Source organism: Uloborus diversus, chromosome 5 (genome assembly GCF_026930045.1).
Source record: "Uloborus diversus isolate 005 chromosome 5, Udiv.v.3.1, whole genome shotgun sequence".
Taxonomy (NCBI): Eukaryota; Metazoa; Arthropoda; class Arachnida; order Araneae; family Uloboridae; genus Uloborus; species Uloborus diversus.
In genome coordinates, this window is record NC_072735.1 from 168144717 (window position 1) to 168161645 (window position 16929).

The 16929-nt window shown below is 32.0% G+C and overlaps 1 protein-coding gene across 2 annotated transcripts in view; it reads right to left on the reverse strand.

The window, feature by feature from the left end:
- Nucleotides 1-16929, reverse strand: part of LOC129222807 (coatomer subunit gamma-2-like) — a 42298-nt gene that overhangs the window by 11925 nt on the left and 13444 nt on the right. For both annotated transcript variants that reach the window (XM_054857356.1, XM_054857355.1), the window contains 7 exons: nucleotides 16600-16716; nucleotides 12762-12802; nucleotides 12476-12677; nucleotides 9495-9706; nucleotides 8084-8235; nucleotides 4533-4697; nucleotides 1404-1583 (listed from right to left, as the gene is read on the reverse strand). In XM_054857356.1, the coding sequence (XP_054713331.1) occupies nucleotides 1404-1583; nucleotides 4533-4697; nucleotides 8084-8235; nucleotides 9495-9706; nucleotides 12476-12677; nucleotides 12762-12802; nucleotides 16600-16716 (1069 nt within the window). The remainder of the gene's footprint in view (nucleotides 1-1403; nucleotides 1584-4532; nucleotides 4698-8083; nucleotides 8236-9494; nucleotides 9707-12475; nucleotides 12678-12761; nucleotides 12803-16599; nucleotides 16717-16929) is intronic.

The following is a 16929-nucleotide window of genomic DNA, read 5'->3' on the forward strand; positions in this document are numbered from 1 at the left end:
CATGTGTTTTTTCTCTAAATTAAATGTTAAAACTATTATTTTTATGTAAAAATATAATTTTCTTAAGCAAAGAAAGCAACATGATATCGTGAAACAGAAAATTCAAAACAGAAAAGTGCGACTCTTTGCTGGTTTTCCTTTTTTAACGAATGCAGATTTTTACACTGTTTCAAACAAAAGCCTGACTTTCAGCTGAACTTGAAGCCCAATATGATTTGTTGTTGTATCATCTGAAAGTCAATAAAATGGGCCAGTTTTTGATAGATTTGCCCGACTGCAGCTCTTACGGTTGTTTTTGAAAATGTCGATTAAAAACGTTGGCACCATTTTAATTCTGAGTGTGTCCAATGTTTCAAAGCTTGTAGCTCTCAGTAAAATGCGACTATCTTAATGCGAAAGGTATCATTTTGTAGGATTTCGTCTGCTCTTTCCAAATATGTACTTATTTTCCTTGTAGGTCCTACAGGAATTTCAGAAATCAGTCGTTTTCTCAGAATTTTGTTTTTTTACTCATTTTCCTTAAATTTACCAAAACTTGGTTACGGTTAAGGATTGGACACGATAATGGGTGGTTCTATGCTCCGCTTGGGCTCTTCTATCACACCCTTTCGTATGGCAGATTCGATCGAACTCACCCTGTATTTACAATAAAACCCCTCTAATGCGGACACTAACGGGACAAATATTTTTGTCCACAATAAAGGGGTATCCGTAGGACAGGGGTTTAATAAAGTTATTTGCCATGGAATCGGGGAATTAAAAATTGTCTGCATAAGAGGGGTATCCATTCGGAGGGGTTTTACTGTATATTGTGACAGATATGCAACATTAAAGAAAAAGTGGATGTTTTATAAAAAAAACTTTCTCTATTTTTAAAATAACTTTTACTTTGAAACAAACTATTCTTAGAATTGTGTACAGTATTCTCAAAACAAAGATCATAATTTAATGGTTAACACATATTACCAACATACATAAATAATCTTTAATTAAAAGAAAACAAAACTAAGAAAATTTGTGAGTTAAGAAAATACTTGCAATTTGATATAAACTAAAAAGTTGAAAAAGTGGTGCCAAATTACAATTATATATGATTTTCCCAGAAAAGTATGCAATGAAATAAAAAAAAAGCATTATCTGTTGAAATTTTTTGCTTCTTAGGTAGACTACGAAAGTATATATTGATTCATATTTTGTACTTTTCTGCTATGACTTTATAGTTAAAAATATTTGAATACATTAAATAAAAATTTTAAAATAGAGAGCATAAAAAATAACTAAAAAAATGCACTGAACCAAGTGATACTAGTATTTGACAATATAGAATAATACAAATAAAAGTAGAGTAATACCAATGAAAATTTTACAGCAACAACTAATAATATTTTATTAGTAAATCATACCATTTAGAATGTATTGCGAGTAGACACCTTTCTGTTTCTCATTTAGGATATTTAAATAATAAGTTGCTCTATCTCGTACTTCATCATCAGTATCTAACAGGCTTCTTTGAAGAAGAACAGTAACATTGGGAAGAAGCTCTTCACAATGGGCTCCAAACTTGGATAAAGCACTCACAGCAGCTGGAAATATGTACAGAAAATAAGTAATATGTATTGAAAAGGAAACAAGAACATACCTGCCAACATCCAAAGAAAAAAATCCAGTAGATTTTTTCAATGTAGCGCAATATCGCTTTTTTCCATGTTATTGAGGGGAAAATGGGGATTTTTTATTATCTCTTAGGAACTACTTTGATATACTCCCCCCAAATCGGAAATTTGGCCACTTTTTTTCTCACTTATGGTACAAAATACAAGAAAATACTAAATTTGGCAACAGCAAAAACCTAAAAGCTGAAAAAACCTAAATGGGCAACACAAAAATAAGAAACAGCAACCCTAAAAAGTCCGTAGGGAGTGCCAGATTTTGTGCGTAATTTTTTTTTTTTTTGGGGGAGTGGGGTATATCAAAGTTATACCATCTCTTAAAGTACAATCATATGCAAGTTCCTTGAGTCATATACAGAGTTTAATTAATGAAATTATTAAATGGAAGAATAAAAGTTAAAGTAATACTTTTTCAATGAAAAGTTATTTAGGGAAAAAAAGAATTTCAATTATCTGTAAAAATTCAATCATAGACAGGTTTTTTTCAGGTCTTCAACAAGATTTAATCTACTTTTTTCGGCCGCAAAGTGCCCGATAATAGCGGTCGTTTTGTGTACAGGAAGAAATGTTGTAATTAAGCAACATAGGCTTAGCGATGAGTGCGCGAAGCGAGATCGCAAATGTAAACAAGAACTGATGTTGCCAGATTCCAATGTGCTAAAGTTTGAAATTGAGTGTGAAACTTTCAAACCATGGAGTAAAAGCGCTAAAATGATGTAAAAATTTATTTTAAAGGGGTTTGGTGTTTTCATTTTCAAGAAAATCCCTAAATGGAAGGATTGTTTTTAGAGATTAATAAAAACCGGGAGATTTTCAATAAAAATCGGGAGACCGGGAGAAATGTCAAAAATCCGGGAGTCTCCCGGAAAATCCAGTAGAGTTGGCAGGCATGCAAGAACCATTTGGTTTAAAAAAATATATTGTTAAAGAAAATGTTTCATTACAAAAAAAAGAAAAAAAAGTGAGAATTATAAGTGTATTACTCAAAATTTAACAGCTTATGATGAGGGGGGGGGGACAACTTTGAAACTGAGCAAAAAAGTAAAAATATATGCAACAAGAACATAGCACAAAATGTGAAAAAAATAACAGATACATGTTTCAAAATTTAAAAAAAAAATGCTTTTTCAATGCCTCCCTCCTCAAAGCAGTGTACTTATGAAAATACATTACACAAAAGCAATAAACAGCATAGCTCTGCTTATCCAAACTCGAAAAACTTGAGCTTCCAAATATTCAAGCACCCAATTTCTCAAAGCTTTTTCTACGAAAACATTTGTTCATTCTTCTCAAATTATAGAGAAAGAAAGAAAAAAAAAAAAAGACCATCAGCGAAATTAAAAACATTCCTTTGAGAAGAGTAAGTTTAGTTGGAAGCAGCAATAAGAGAAGAAGTGCTTGGCAAAAAAGAGTGAAACCAAGATCAAGGCAGCAGGATTTCTGTATACCCCTTTGTTGCAGACACTGGCTTTCCCCAGCTACTCCCTGTTGTTTAGGGGGGAAAAAGTATAATAATAAAACATACACTCAGTATTTATTCATTTGAATTTAGATGCCTTGAATTCAATTTTTTGCAATCACGGATTGCCATAAGAGGCTATGAGCCTCTTCACAGATTTTCTTGGTTCTACAATTTGACTGAAATGGAAATGTAGAGGAAATTTGCACCTGTCACTTTATGGCTGGTGATTTTCTAGAATAGGTAATACGAGGCACATCCATAATAAAGAAACAATTAGGATGCAGTAAAAAAGATAAAGATTTTATGAGCTGAAATCCACCAGTACACTCATCATAAAGATTAAAGTTACAGTGCTTACCTTAATGGTACTTTTATTTTTTTTATTCATGAATGATAGGGAATAATAATTTGGAAATATTTAGTTCTTAGATGAAGTTTGGCTTTTGTGTTCATCTACGTTGAACTAGCTAGTCGCATACTCTTGTTGTCATGGTAATGAAAAAAACCCCATCAATTTTGGTCAAAAGAGGATAATATGTAATTCGTAATTGCACAAAAAAAGAAAAAAAAATGAATGCAGAGTCACAATTTTTTGACATGTCAGTATTAACAGCTGCCAGTTCTGGATCAAATGTGAAGGAAAACTGTATACCCACAATACTTTAAAATCTACCTATTCATATCTAAACTTAATGGAAATATACATCTGCTATATTTACAAAAAGTTCTTTGATAAAAAATGTATTTTAGTTTCCTTGGTATAATTAGGAACATCATTAGGTTTGCTCATCCGATCATCTGATTTTGATCCGGTCGTGACAGGTTTGAATAAATAGTGCACTTTTGTATTTTTTTTTCAATTCTATAGCATGTCTACATTACATATATACAATACTTAAAAGATGTATTAATTAACAATAAAGGTAAAAATTGAAGCCTCGGCTATGTTTTACAGTTAATGGTCAATCACCCGCCCAATGTTGCATCTTTGTTCTAAATCTTAATCTGGCAAAGCCACAACAGAAGTCAAGGGTTACCTGATGTCACATATGTGCTTTTCCCACAGTAATATTTATAATATAAACTGGCTACTCGAAAAGAATTGCACAGTTGGATTCACCATTATTTATATTTGACACATAAGTTTAATATTTCAAAAAGGTCAAGAAAACTAACTTGCAAATTTTACGATACTTATTCAAAATTTAAACTCTTAACCTGCTTAGAAGATGAGGGGGGGGGGATAGAAAAAACAAACAGTATGCTTTGAAGCAATAGCACGGATTCTATAAAACATTCTTTCACTGTTAAAAGAGAATAATTGTGTTATGCATCATATTAAATATTAAATATGAGAAATCAAGTGAAACCAGACTTAACAAAAAATAATTACAACTTACCAGCCCGCACTGGAGCATTCTCCAGAATCAATCTATTGTATATATATCTTATATATTTGCAAGGCTGAGAAGTTTTAGGGCCTTCCTTCCCTAATAAATATAATACTTTTACACCTAATGAAGTATGCTCACAATCTTCAATAAATTCACATAGATGAGCCAATCCTAAAACAAATAACATTTGAAATTTGTAGAAATAGTACTGAAAATAAATTTTAATAGTATAAAAATGTGTTGAAAATTCTTCCATGTTGTTTTTTAAAGGTTAGTTTAGCTATTTTTTCAATGGTTGGCTGTGCTTATATGACATTTTATACACGTTACGTTTATATAACTTTTTAATGTAAATTTCAAACTATTACATCCATCCATCCCTAAAACACTTTGTTTTAAAGGAAACTTCGAGAACTTTTAAAAAACCGCTTCATTAAATTGTTGAGCATCAAATACATCTCTTCACATAGGAAAGGGGCCATTGGTTTACCAGCCTGGAATCTTATTTAAAAACCTTGCAATTCCGATGCCACCGAATTAGAGTAACTAACTTTGCTTCCATAGGTTCACTGCACTTCAATACCAATTTCACTGTGTCATAGATATTTGTATTCTGTTTAACGTTTGCAACCTCTGCCATTTGAATAAAGAGGAACCCTTTAAGTTTGGTATAGGGTATCAGTCTCGGGTGATTGTGTGGTGTGAGAGAACTACAAGTAAACAAAAGGTGGGGTTGAAGAACTGGGTTTAAGGAAAGAAATATTTTCTTTTAGTAATTTCAAGTTGCATGAATTTCTGACCAAATTAATTTTACTAAACTGCAAAAAGAGGAAAACAAATCTTTTGAAACTTGTTATAATTTAAAAAATATTTCAGGTTTTCTGCATGCAAAAGTAAATTTCCATGACATTTAAAGTACAAAAAATTTCCCTGACATTTTCAGGTGGATAGACACTCTGATTTACACCATAGAATATTGTAAAATTTTAATCGATAAGAATCTTGTATATAATCCCAGGTGGTGTGAGCTCCAAATGCATCGTATTTTTGAAACTCTAAAGCGCGATCGGCAACCTAAACTATGTGCCAATCTACTTTCCGAATTTGGTGAACGCCAAGATCGACTTCAGGGGGGGGGGGGGGCACTTTTCCCCTCTGTGGCATTAGTAAAATGTTGTTCAAAACAGTGTTTTCTTACTTTAAAAATTTGTACAACATTTGAAACAAGTTTAATCTGCAAAATCCATTTTTCCTTTTGTGGATATTTTTCAATAGCAAAATTAAGAACTAAATATAAATCTCAAATATTAGAAGTTCGGGCACTTCCAGCTTTCAGCAATAATAAAAAGTTCTGGAAATACAGTGAAACCTCCCTTAACGGACACTCCCGAATAACGGACACCTCTAATTAACGGACATTTTTGCAAGTCCCAGTCCCTCAATATAGGCCATTCCATGTAATTCACTCTGAATAACGGACACTCCGAATAACGGACAGTTATTTCACAAAAAATTTCCTTGCGATCATAGCATTCCGTTTTTTTTTTCTTTTCACAGAATATCTTAGTAACTGCTTGCCTTACAAAGCTTTTCATCCTCCACAACTGATATTCCCCCCCCCCGTCATTTCCTTATCACTGTTTCTTGGAATTAAAAGGGTGGTAATGGGCAGATGCAGCGATTGGGGCTTAAAAGTTGGGGGCAGAAAAAAAAAGAACTAAAAGGCATGGTACTTTTTGCGGGCAGCAAAAAATGAAAAAGAGAAAAAAGTCATAATTTCGTAACGGCTAGTTTTGAAGCAGATAAGTGAAAACTGATGTCAGTCTAACAATTAACGTACGTTTTTCTTAAGATTTTAATGAATTTGTACACAATAACTATTTAAAAGCTAAGATAAAAAAGAGGAAACTGGGTGCTTTTTCTAACTGGGGCTCTCGGGAGATGCAATTGAGCTGACCGGCGCCGGTAGTAGTCGGATTTATGGTGCCGTGGTTTCGTTGGGTTGTTTAATTTTTAGATATGAAAAAGATTTGCCCATATTCAAGGTCATATTGCCAACTGTCAATCATGCAATAGTGATACTCGAGATAGAATAAATAAATTAGCCATAAAAAGTGTGTGGGGGAAAGGGGGGTTGCTCCGCCGAATCGCCGCCGTTGGTAATGCAAAAAAGAGATGTCAAACTGTTTTAACTGATTACGTTAATTGATTAAATGCTTTTTAAGACAAGTGTGTGCTGTCAGTATACCTTTATTAAGAAAAAACAGATTAATTACACTTGACGTAAAATGTAGTAAACCTTTCGCAATTGTTCCGATTGTGTTCTACAAAGGGGACAAGAGCCCATTTTGAAAAAGGTAAATGAAGTAGTTCCTCCTAATAGCGGACACCTCCCAATAACGGACAAAACTTCTAGTCCCTTGACTGTACGCTATTCGGAGGTTTCACTGTATTTTGAAAAACTTTTGTTTCATAAGTGCAGTCAAATTATTTTGCAGAAAATAATGTTCTTAAATGGTACTCTGAAAAAAAAAAGTTCCAGAATGTTGTGAGGATCAACTTAAAATGGGCTTGAGATCGACGGGTTGTCTATAGCTACTATACATAAAATGAAAGCTTTTACATGACTAACTTGAAAAAAGTGTTTTTCAAAATTCTTCTTTCAGTTATATCTTTTTGATTCTTGCTACATCAACAGCTTTGCTTGAAATTACATAAAAATCTAGTGCATTTCAGTAATTTTTAATCAAAATTATTTTTTTCACGCGAACACACAAAAAACGAGCTGACGTGTGCATCACATGACTTCTTTTTACTCCAAATTAATGTCATTTCCACATTTTTGGCAATTTTAATGTGATTCAATTGTTTACTCTAAATATCATCAGCAGTGGACAAAGTGAAACCAAATTTAAAAAAAAATTAAAAAAAATCGCCAAATTTGTCACCAAGTCGGCGACAAAACTTGGCGACCAAAAGACTGGCGGTATATCGCCAAGTGTCCGTCAAATTATAACACCACTTGAGTTTACATCGAAATTAACAATGATTTCCCCACAAAAAGGGGCAAAAGACCCCCTCAGGAACATCCGAATGCAACCAAAAGAGAAGGTGCACAACTAGACCCCACTAGGAGTCTACGTGCCAAATTTCAACTTTCTAGGACATACCGTTTTTGAGTTATGCGAGATACATACACACATACGCATATACATACGTACAGACGGACGTCACGAGAAAATTTGTTGTAATTAACTCGGGGGTCGTCAAAATGGATATTTCAGGTGTCTCTGCGTTTCTAGGCATATATCCACATGTGGTTGGGTCGAAAAAAAACTCAACATTAATTCGGGGGTGAGCAAAATGGAAATTAAGGCCGAATTTTGAGTGAAATTTTTTTTGCGAATACAATACTTCCTTTTTTAGAAAAGGAAGTAAAAAAGGGCTTTGATTTGAAAAGCAAATAAATCTATACTAATATAAATAAATAAAAAACATAATATTCAGTTCTACATCACTTCCTAGATGGAACACAACACCTCTTAATGTATTAATACCTGCTTCTTTTCCTTCAGGACTGTCTTCAATGACATTAATAATCGTGTCAACAATCGCTTTTTTATACTCAAATCCACCTTCATCCCTCAAAATACTGGAGAGAAAATTCATCATCACATTGTGTTTTCGAGGAAACTTTTGACATAATGACCTGTAGGAAGAACAATGAATATTTTTTTTTCAAATTGAAAATACATACAATATCTAAGTATAATTTAAAATGAACAAATAGAATGTCTAGCAAAATTAGTTTAAGGAACCCCCCCCCCTCCCGCTAATATTGGATTTTAACTTTCCCCCTTTGTTGATTATTGGATAACTAGAAAATCACCCATCAAGGTATGGCGGGTGAAAATTGCTTCTACATTTGGAGGAAGCCAGTGCCTGTTTGGTGATATTTTGATAGTTAAAATTTTAACCCTAACTGCAGTGGATCAACCTTAAACTCCAGTAGATTGTTGACCACTTTTTTCTTTCTTCATTTTCCTAAAATGAGTCTTACCAGTAAAACAGCTAAATTATCGGATAAAGTTCAGCCTCATCGAACTAAAGCATATCCCTGCAGGTCCAACATTACCAAAAAAAAAAAAAAAAAATCAAATTATCATGCCATGGCATAAACAAGTTTAATTGATGATGACCTCAGGAGTGTTACCCGATCATTCGCTGTTATATGGAGGATAAAAGATTGAAGTATTTCTGGTGAAGAGAGCAAAACACATACACCCTAAGCTTGTATGTATTTAATATTACTAACTCTGATATTACATCAAAAAACAAACCTTGCATCAGTGAAGCCCAGAGTTTTGGAATGAAAAGTCTTGGTTGGAAAAGGTTACAGAATAAGAGATTAACTTTAGATGATTTCTTTAGAAAATATTAATATGACACAGCTAAATATTGAGCTTCCTGTACAAAAACATGCCTGCAGCCGTTTGTTATCCTTTTCTGCTTTCCAAGAAATGCTCTCTTTAGAACACATTTTTTATAACATTGATAAATATTTAACATCCTGTACAGTGTCTTTATTTTCTTCTCCTGCTTTCAAGTGATAAACATTTTTCTTTTAGTGGGCATGTCTTTTAATATTTAACGGTGAAACCCATAAACTCTGTGAAAGTATTTGTTTCTACCTATTCAGTTGGTATTAGTAATACATTTATGCAGATCACTATGCTGAAAATTTAAGACTGTAAAACTACTTTCCAGAAAATAATTCTAGGGATGATTATGACACAAAGCCAAAAACCCTGAAAATTTTAGGGGCAAAAAATCTACATCACTTTATACGCCATGAACACATATAGTTTGAACTGCATGTTTACTTTAACAAATGGGACTTCTTACACACAAATCATATAAAAATGCAAAATATACAAACAAAACACAGATAGAGCTATATAATCTCACCTAATTGATTGCACTACAACGACTTTAAATTCATCAGAAATTTCAGACATAAAGGAGGTTATCTGCTTCATCAAGCGATCAACGCTACTTTCACTTCCGGTTTTCAAAAGTGTAGTAATAGCTAAAGTAGCAATATTGCGATTTGAGTCTGTTATTAAATTTTCAAGATCTATATTACAAGCAGTAACTGCAGCTGGATGAGTCATAGCAACCTAGAATAGATAACAAAAATATGAAGTTAAATCAAGAAATTTATAATAAATGCAGGTTCTGAAAATTACAGTATAAAATTAAGGCATTATTTGATGATAGCTTTTTTGTTCTCGTTACTAAAGTATTTTGCTTACTACCAAACGGCACGAACTTGAGGGTCACAGATTTGAACAAAATTCCAGATATTGGTCTATTTCCTCTAGGTATGAGCGCAGGTAAAGCGGTTTGACTGTATAGGCCTAACGGGGGTCAGAAGTTGATAATTTGGACCCAGGATGCAACGGAGTTTCCTTTAAAATTACCGTATTTATCAATTTTTCTGCTACTGTACTGCAGTATGAGTCATTTGCATGCTTACCTTCGAATTAATTATGTTGGACACTAATTTTTAATAAGCGGTTCTGAAATTTAAATTGGTTACTATTTTTAATTTCAATAACTTGAATGCCAAAATAACATAGTTACAGGTTATTTATCGTTTGTAAAAGAAACTAACTATTTTCGTTTTATATTAAAATCGTGTGCTAGTTAAAAGTATTTATCGTTTGCAGATAAAAATATTTACTTTAACTAGATATTTATCGTCTGATATCAAAGATACCCCACATTGATAAGCAAAACTGGAAGAGGAGGAAAAGCTCTGATTTATTGCACATGGCACACACATAAAAAAGAAAAAAATACAAGATTGTTTCGACTTTTCAAATAACTCAGATAGTGCCCACAAATAAATACATGTTCTCCCTTAAACTCAATTTACTAACAAAAGATGCCAAAGGTGTTGGGAGATCGAACATAGTGTCGAAGTCTGAAATGCCAATGGAAACGCCATTGCATTTCTAGGGCCAAACTAGCAACTTTGGGCCCCAGTTGCAGCCAAACCAGGGCCTATGCAGTCAAACCGCTTTACCTGCGCTCATACCTAGTGGAAATGGACCTATAACTAGAATTTTGTCAAAATCTGTGACTCTCAAGATCGTGCCGTTTGGTCGTTAGCCACTTTTTAAGTAATTCAAATTCCTTAAGCGGAGAAGTACTAACTGCAAGATAATTAGGAAAGTGTTGAGATGAATAAAAAAGCATTTCATTGGACACTAACTTAACAGCTATGGGTGTAAAGGGAAAAATATTTTCTACTTTCTGAATTTCAAATTCTCAACAAGGGCATACTTTTTTAACTCGGGGTGGGGGTGGGGGGGACTATTAACGCTTAAAATTGCAAACATCTAAATTTTAATTTTAGTTGAGTGGTATGAAAGGAATACAGGGGTTGGTTCAGATTTTTGTTTTTGTTGGTATTTTGTGAAGGCAAAAACAATTTACATGAATTTTATTTTTTGTGGGTGCCAAAATAAATTTTTAGGATTTTTCCTTATTTTTCTGTGAAATCTTGTCATACTCATAATAACAATTCTAATTTGAAACTGTTTTGACCTGAACCACTTTGTAAAGAGTAATTTGGAAGCAGGGGGCTCAAAAATCAAAAAAGAAAATACTTTACAAAAATAACTTTGCATAGTTACATATTTTTTAATAAGTTTTGCCTCTCTCTAGAGGAAAAAAATCTGTAAGTGGCAAAGAATAGGGGAAATAAAATATAGCAAATTAAATACACAACTTCTTGAGACTGCATAAGACTTTATTCTTCAATTCTATTTACTGGGATTGGAATTCCATAGAATGCTTTATACAGAAGTTAAATTTTGCTTCAATTTAGGCAAACCAAAGTTTCATAATTATCATAGAAAAAGTAACAATACTAAGACTAAAATATAGAAAGTGTACAGACTAAATTTTTCAGTTTATAAGGAGTTTTAAAGTATTTTTTTTTTTTTACAATGTTATTTTATAAATTGAGGAAGTTTGAAGCAAATTTATGTACGTGGCAAAAAATTAAAATTTTGGAGATAGCCAGTACTCCAGCTACCAGGTATCTGAACCTCTCTTCTGTCTTGGGGCAAGAGATAGTAGTAGCAGCCCCAGTAGGTGCCGCTGTACAGCATGATTTAGAAAAAAAACCCAATGAAAGCCTACTTAAGAAATCTTTAAACGCATTTTACTCAAAACTTGAAAATGTCCACTTACATCCCTTTGCTTCTCACTGCCTCAACTGAAACAAGATTAGTTTTTCTATTAACATGAATAAAACATCCTCATTATATAGCTTGTGTTGAAAATACATTACTTCCTTGTCTAAAAATTCAAAGTAAAAATAATCCTTTAAAATTAAGACCTCTCAAGTTATTGCATATGCAGTTGACTCTGTTTAACGACTATCAAGAGCCCACAAAAAAATCATCCTTAAATAGAATGCTTTTAAAACTGCAGTGGACCACATCCAGGACCGTGAAAAGTTGTCTATAAATAGAGAGAATCTTTAATTAGATCGTCATTAAATAGAGAGTCAACTGTAATTTCTCAGGAATAGTTCTCTTCCAGTTCTGCCAACGAACAGCCATGGAATGCTTTTTACTTCCTTTGAAATTCCTGAAGCTGATTATGCAACTTTAAACTCTTATTTCACAAAAAAAAAAAAAAAAAAAAAAAAAAAAACTATAGAGATATTTGACATTCTATTTATCTGGCTTATATTAATGAGTAATCAATGTGCCTGAATAATAAGGAAAATAATTTGCATTTATAATACTACTACTACCACCCATTGATATATTTCAAGTAACAAAACTAGATGGTTACATTTAGGTTTTGCACATTAAGTAAAGGGATGGACTAGTACACATAATTTAAAATTTAATGAACAATCTCACTTTGTTAAGGGTTTTCACAGCTGCAAACCTCAATGTAGGTTTAGGAGATGCACAAAACAACTGCAACACAGATACAGCCGGAGCCAGTTCCCGAGGCGTAGTCGATTTCATGTTAACTATAGCATGGGCGGCCTCATAAATAACCATTTCACTTTTATGTCGCAGGCAACTTTCAATGAAATCGAAATGAGGATTTTCTGGTCTACAAAGAAAGAATGTAAATGCAGTTAAACGATAACTAAAACTAAAATTTCATGAAACAATCACCTAAAAATGCATCACTTACCCAGCATCATCATCTTCTATTAATTTGCTAGCTATTCTTATCTGAAAAAGAATTGAAATTGTGCAATTAGTGCTTCTTTAATACTAGGCTATATTTATAGCTTTTTGTGTATAAGAGTAAACTAACAGCAATAATTTCTATAATGTATAAAAATAAGTATCAGTGCATATAATACTTACATTCAGGTTGTCTGAAACTCGAAATAATGTCTTACATAAACAGGGGTCTGGCCAGAGGATATTTGGGTCCGTTAACGTACCCTTCACAAAAATCCGATCAACCAAAACGGACCTTTCACAAAATCCTGATCAAACAAAACGGACCTTTCACAAAATCCCGATCAAACAAAACGGACCCTTCACAAAATTCTGATAAACAAGATCGGATCTATCACAAATTGTTTATTGAAAGAGCAAATTTGAAAGCAAAATAATGCATATTTCTGTGTATAAACCGATCATTTTTGGAACCTTTTTTAAAGTCAACTTAGAGGGATCAGCTTATACAAAATCGGCTAATTTTGAAAAAAAAAAAGAAAGAAAGAAAAAATCGGCACTCTTGCGATGCTCCTGCAAGCAATAAATAATGGCTACTGCCAAATAAATATAATGGTTGTTTGTTTTATCACAGCTAATTAGCAGCGGTGTTGTTAACTTTTCTGAAAAGGCATTGGTAAGCACTTTTCTCCCCGCTCATGATTTAATAAACAATAATAATATATATCTGCGAAATGAACTTAGAACTGCAAAGGGATAGTAAGGGCGAGGAAAAAATATGATCGCTTCAGATAGGGTTACCAACTTCAAAACTATCACCACTTAGCGTCTGGTGTTGAACCTTTAATAATGACTTGATTAGAAAATATTCTCATCATTTTGTCGGCTTGTCAATATTTGCGTTTTTACGGTGCGGTGCGATGTTTAATTGTTATTTTGGGAGAGAATTATATGGATTTTGATTTTTCGATGCTAACAAAGATGATTAACTTTAAATAAACTCTTTTAATTACCGTTTTTTTTTCTTTAGATGTCTACATTTTGAAAAATGCAATCTTTTAACATCCGATATGAGAATCATATTTTGTTCTTTTTTCAAGCTAACTTCGCTTTATTAGGATTCAAATAAATGAAAAGTCTCTTTATTTCTGTTTGAACTCTCATTTCAAGTTTTTAAAGCAAAATTCCATTTTCAGTTATGAGTCAAAAATTAAAATGCTGAATAGATGGTTTATATTATTTTATTATTTTTTTTTTTTTTTTTGGGGGGGGGGGGTCAACTGTGTCCACAGATATTAATGATATGTTATCATAGGACTCTAAAATGCAATTTTAAAATAATTTTATAAAAAATATTTCTCTTACAAGCCGTTTTTATACTTTTGATGCCTTCACTTTGAGAATTGCGATCTCTTTGCATCCGCTATGGGAATCCGATTTTTCGAATTTTTGATGATTATTACGCTTTGTTAAGAGGTAAACAATTGAAATATCTTTTTATTTTTGTTAAAATCACGGAATTTATAAGTTTTAAACGAAATTCTGTGCTTTTTAAGAGTGTCTTGGGTCAAAAAGTTGAATGCTGAACCCTATTCTGAATTTTGTTTTATTTATTTATATTTTCGTTACAATCATTTTAAATATTGTACAGAAATATATCTAGTAGAAAATTTAACATAATGCAGAATGGTAGATAAATATTGATACTTGAAAGAGTGATGCCCCCACCCCCGCCAAATATCAGAAAAAAAATCCAGAATGATTTTCTCGCCATAGAAGAGGAAAACACTCAACTTTAAGTTTAATTGATGCAGTTTGTGCCATCTCTAAATTCTAAAATTTCGTTTTAACAATTTTTTTTTTTTGCAAAATTTTTTGATTTTTCACAAAATTAATTATTTTTTCACAAAATTATTTGATTTTTCACAAAAAACGGACCCTGTGAAAAATCCTGGAGGGACCCCTGATAAAACTTAATAAAAATAAATTGAGTCTAGATCTTTTTGTAACACTTATACTTATAATTAATATTATGAAACACACACACACACAATTGTAGGCTAATGAACTATGCTGTATTTGCTTTTCTCAGAGTGCCAAAACTTAATATTTCAAGCTTCAAAATTAGATATAATTTGAATGCTATCAATTGCCTAAATTCTTACTTTATGTTGACTCACATTAATATTAATGTGCTTCGGTCAAAAAGCCTGTACTTTTTTGCTATGAAAAGTCATGTACAACAGATTTATTTGAAATGAGAGTCAATTTATAACAAACAATCGGTCCATAAGTTGTGATTGGTTGATATGTTCCATGGAGTTGTCATTTAAATGACAAATTTAACGTTAAAACAGAAACCATACACAAAATATCTTGTTTAACATTGCCAACAGTTAAAAATCATTGATGGTTTGAGGAAGAAAAAGACTTGTTTGCTTCAAAGGAAAAAAAAAAAAAAACAACTCGGCAAACTCTTACGGTTTTTTCAGCTACACAGATATCATGCTAATTTTTTTTCATTCTTTACTATTGCAGATCTAAAATACATTTAGTATATTTAGTATATTGTTGGTGTCATTGAGTTTGGACTTGCAGACAAAAACTGAATATTGGGCCAACATTGCATCATTTGAAAAACAATTAACTTTCAATGATTGATGGAAATCACAGCACTACAGTGAAGGGATGCAGTACACTAGAAAATGAGAGTTTAAAAACACATTTGCCTAGTAAAATTTTATTGTTAAATGCACCACTTATCTATCCGTATGAGTATAGAAAAAAAAATCAATTGCTAAACTTTCAAATCAACTTGAGTTTGACAAATCTTGTTAATTTATTCACACCAGAAAGAAATGATGGGGTTTTAGCCCCACTGAAAGCCAATATATTGCTTTTTCATTTATTGTTATAGCCAATACAAGTAAAAGTGTCAGTAGTTTTTAATATATAGTAAGATACATAGTTAAGATTCTAAGTTTATAACATTGTAATATGTCATTATATACTTTTCAGAAATCTCTGTTTTGGTTTTACATTTTGTGCCTCAAATTAAAGATGATATTGAGGAAGCATCGATTTGTACCATAAGAACTTCTTTCAACTGAAAGCAAAAAATTTATTTTAAATGAGCTTACTATGTATCCCAGTGATGAAATTTGCATTATATGGAAATGTTTTACTTTCAGAAATTTCCCAACATGGTTAAATCAGAATAATCATTATAAATTATAAAAAGGTTTATTGCATAAATAAAAACCATGATATGTTAAACATGAGAAACATTACTTTGTTGTTTAAAATGTATGCACCTAAAAAAATACATCAATTATTTTTTTTATAGAGATACAAACATAATTATTTTAAAAAGACCCATATATAACAATGAAACACCTCAACTAGTGTTAGAAAGCTTGGAAAAAAAAAAAAAAAACTGGCAATGTAGACTATTTAAGCATGAAGATACACTCATCCAATCAAAATGAAATATAGTTTAATATTAAAAATATGTTTCTGTATAAATTTATATGCATTTATTTTCATTTAATCTGCATAATGTAGCTAAATGGTTTTAATATGAAAGTTAAATTATTAAACTGACAATGCATACTGCAAGAAAAATTTACTTAAAATACACAAAATTACTGTTAATGTAAAAAACATGAAAGTGGCTTGTTTGAAAATAATCCATCACTAGTCTCGCGGACTACTGAATTCTATGTTTTCAGTGGTCCCGAATCAGCAGACCACATTAACTGATTATATTTAGGTTAACTAAAACATATTCTTTTGTATGAAAAAAAAAAAATAAAAAAGAAAGAAAAAGAGTCGACAATTACCAGTAAACAAACAGCATAAGGAGATTTCAATGCCGTTCTTGTATATTTGGTAAGAAGTTTTGATATTGCAAGCTTATCCATTTTTCGAATCTGGTATAATAGTCCAAGTGCATGATACTAGGAGAAAAAATACATAGATTGGTTAAATTAGAAATGGTATGAACACAAATAAGTTTGCTCTAAGATACCTAATGATAACAAAAATAACAAAGTATTGTTTACATAGGTTTTTTTCTTTGAAGAAATAAATTCAATATAAATGAAAGTAGATTAAGCAAGCCTAAGTGCAAATAATATCCTTCCCTAGAAATGACGTTTGATGATTTAACC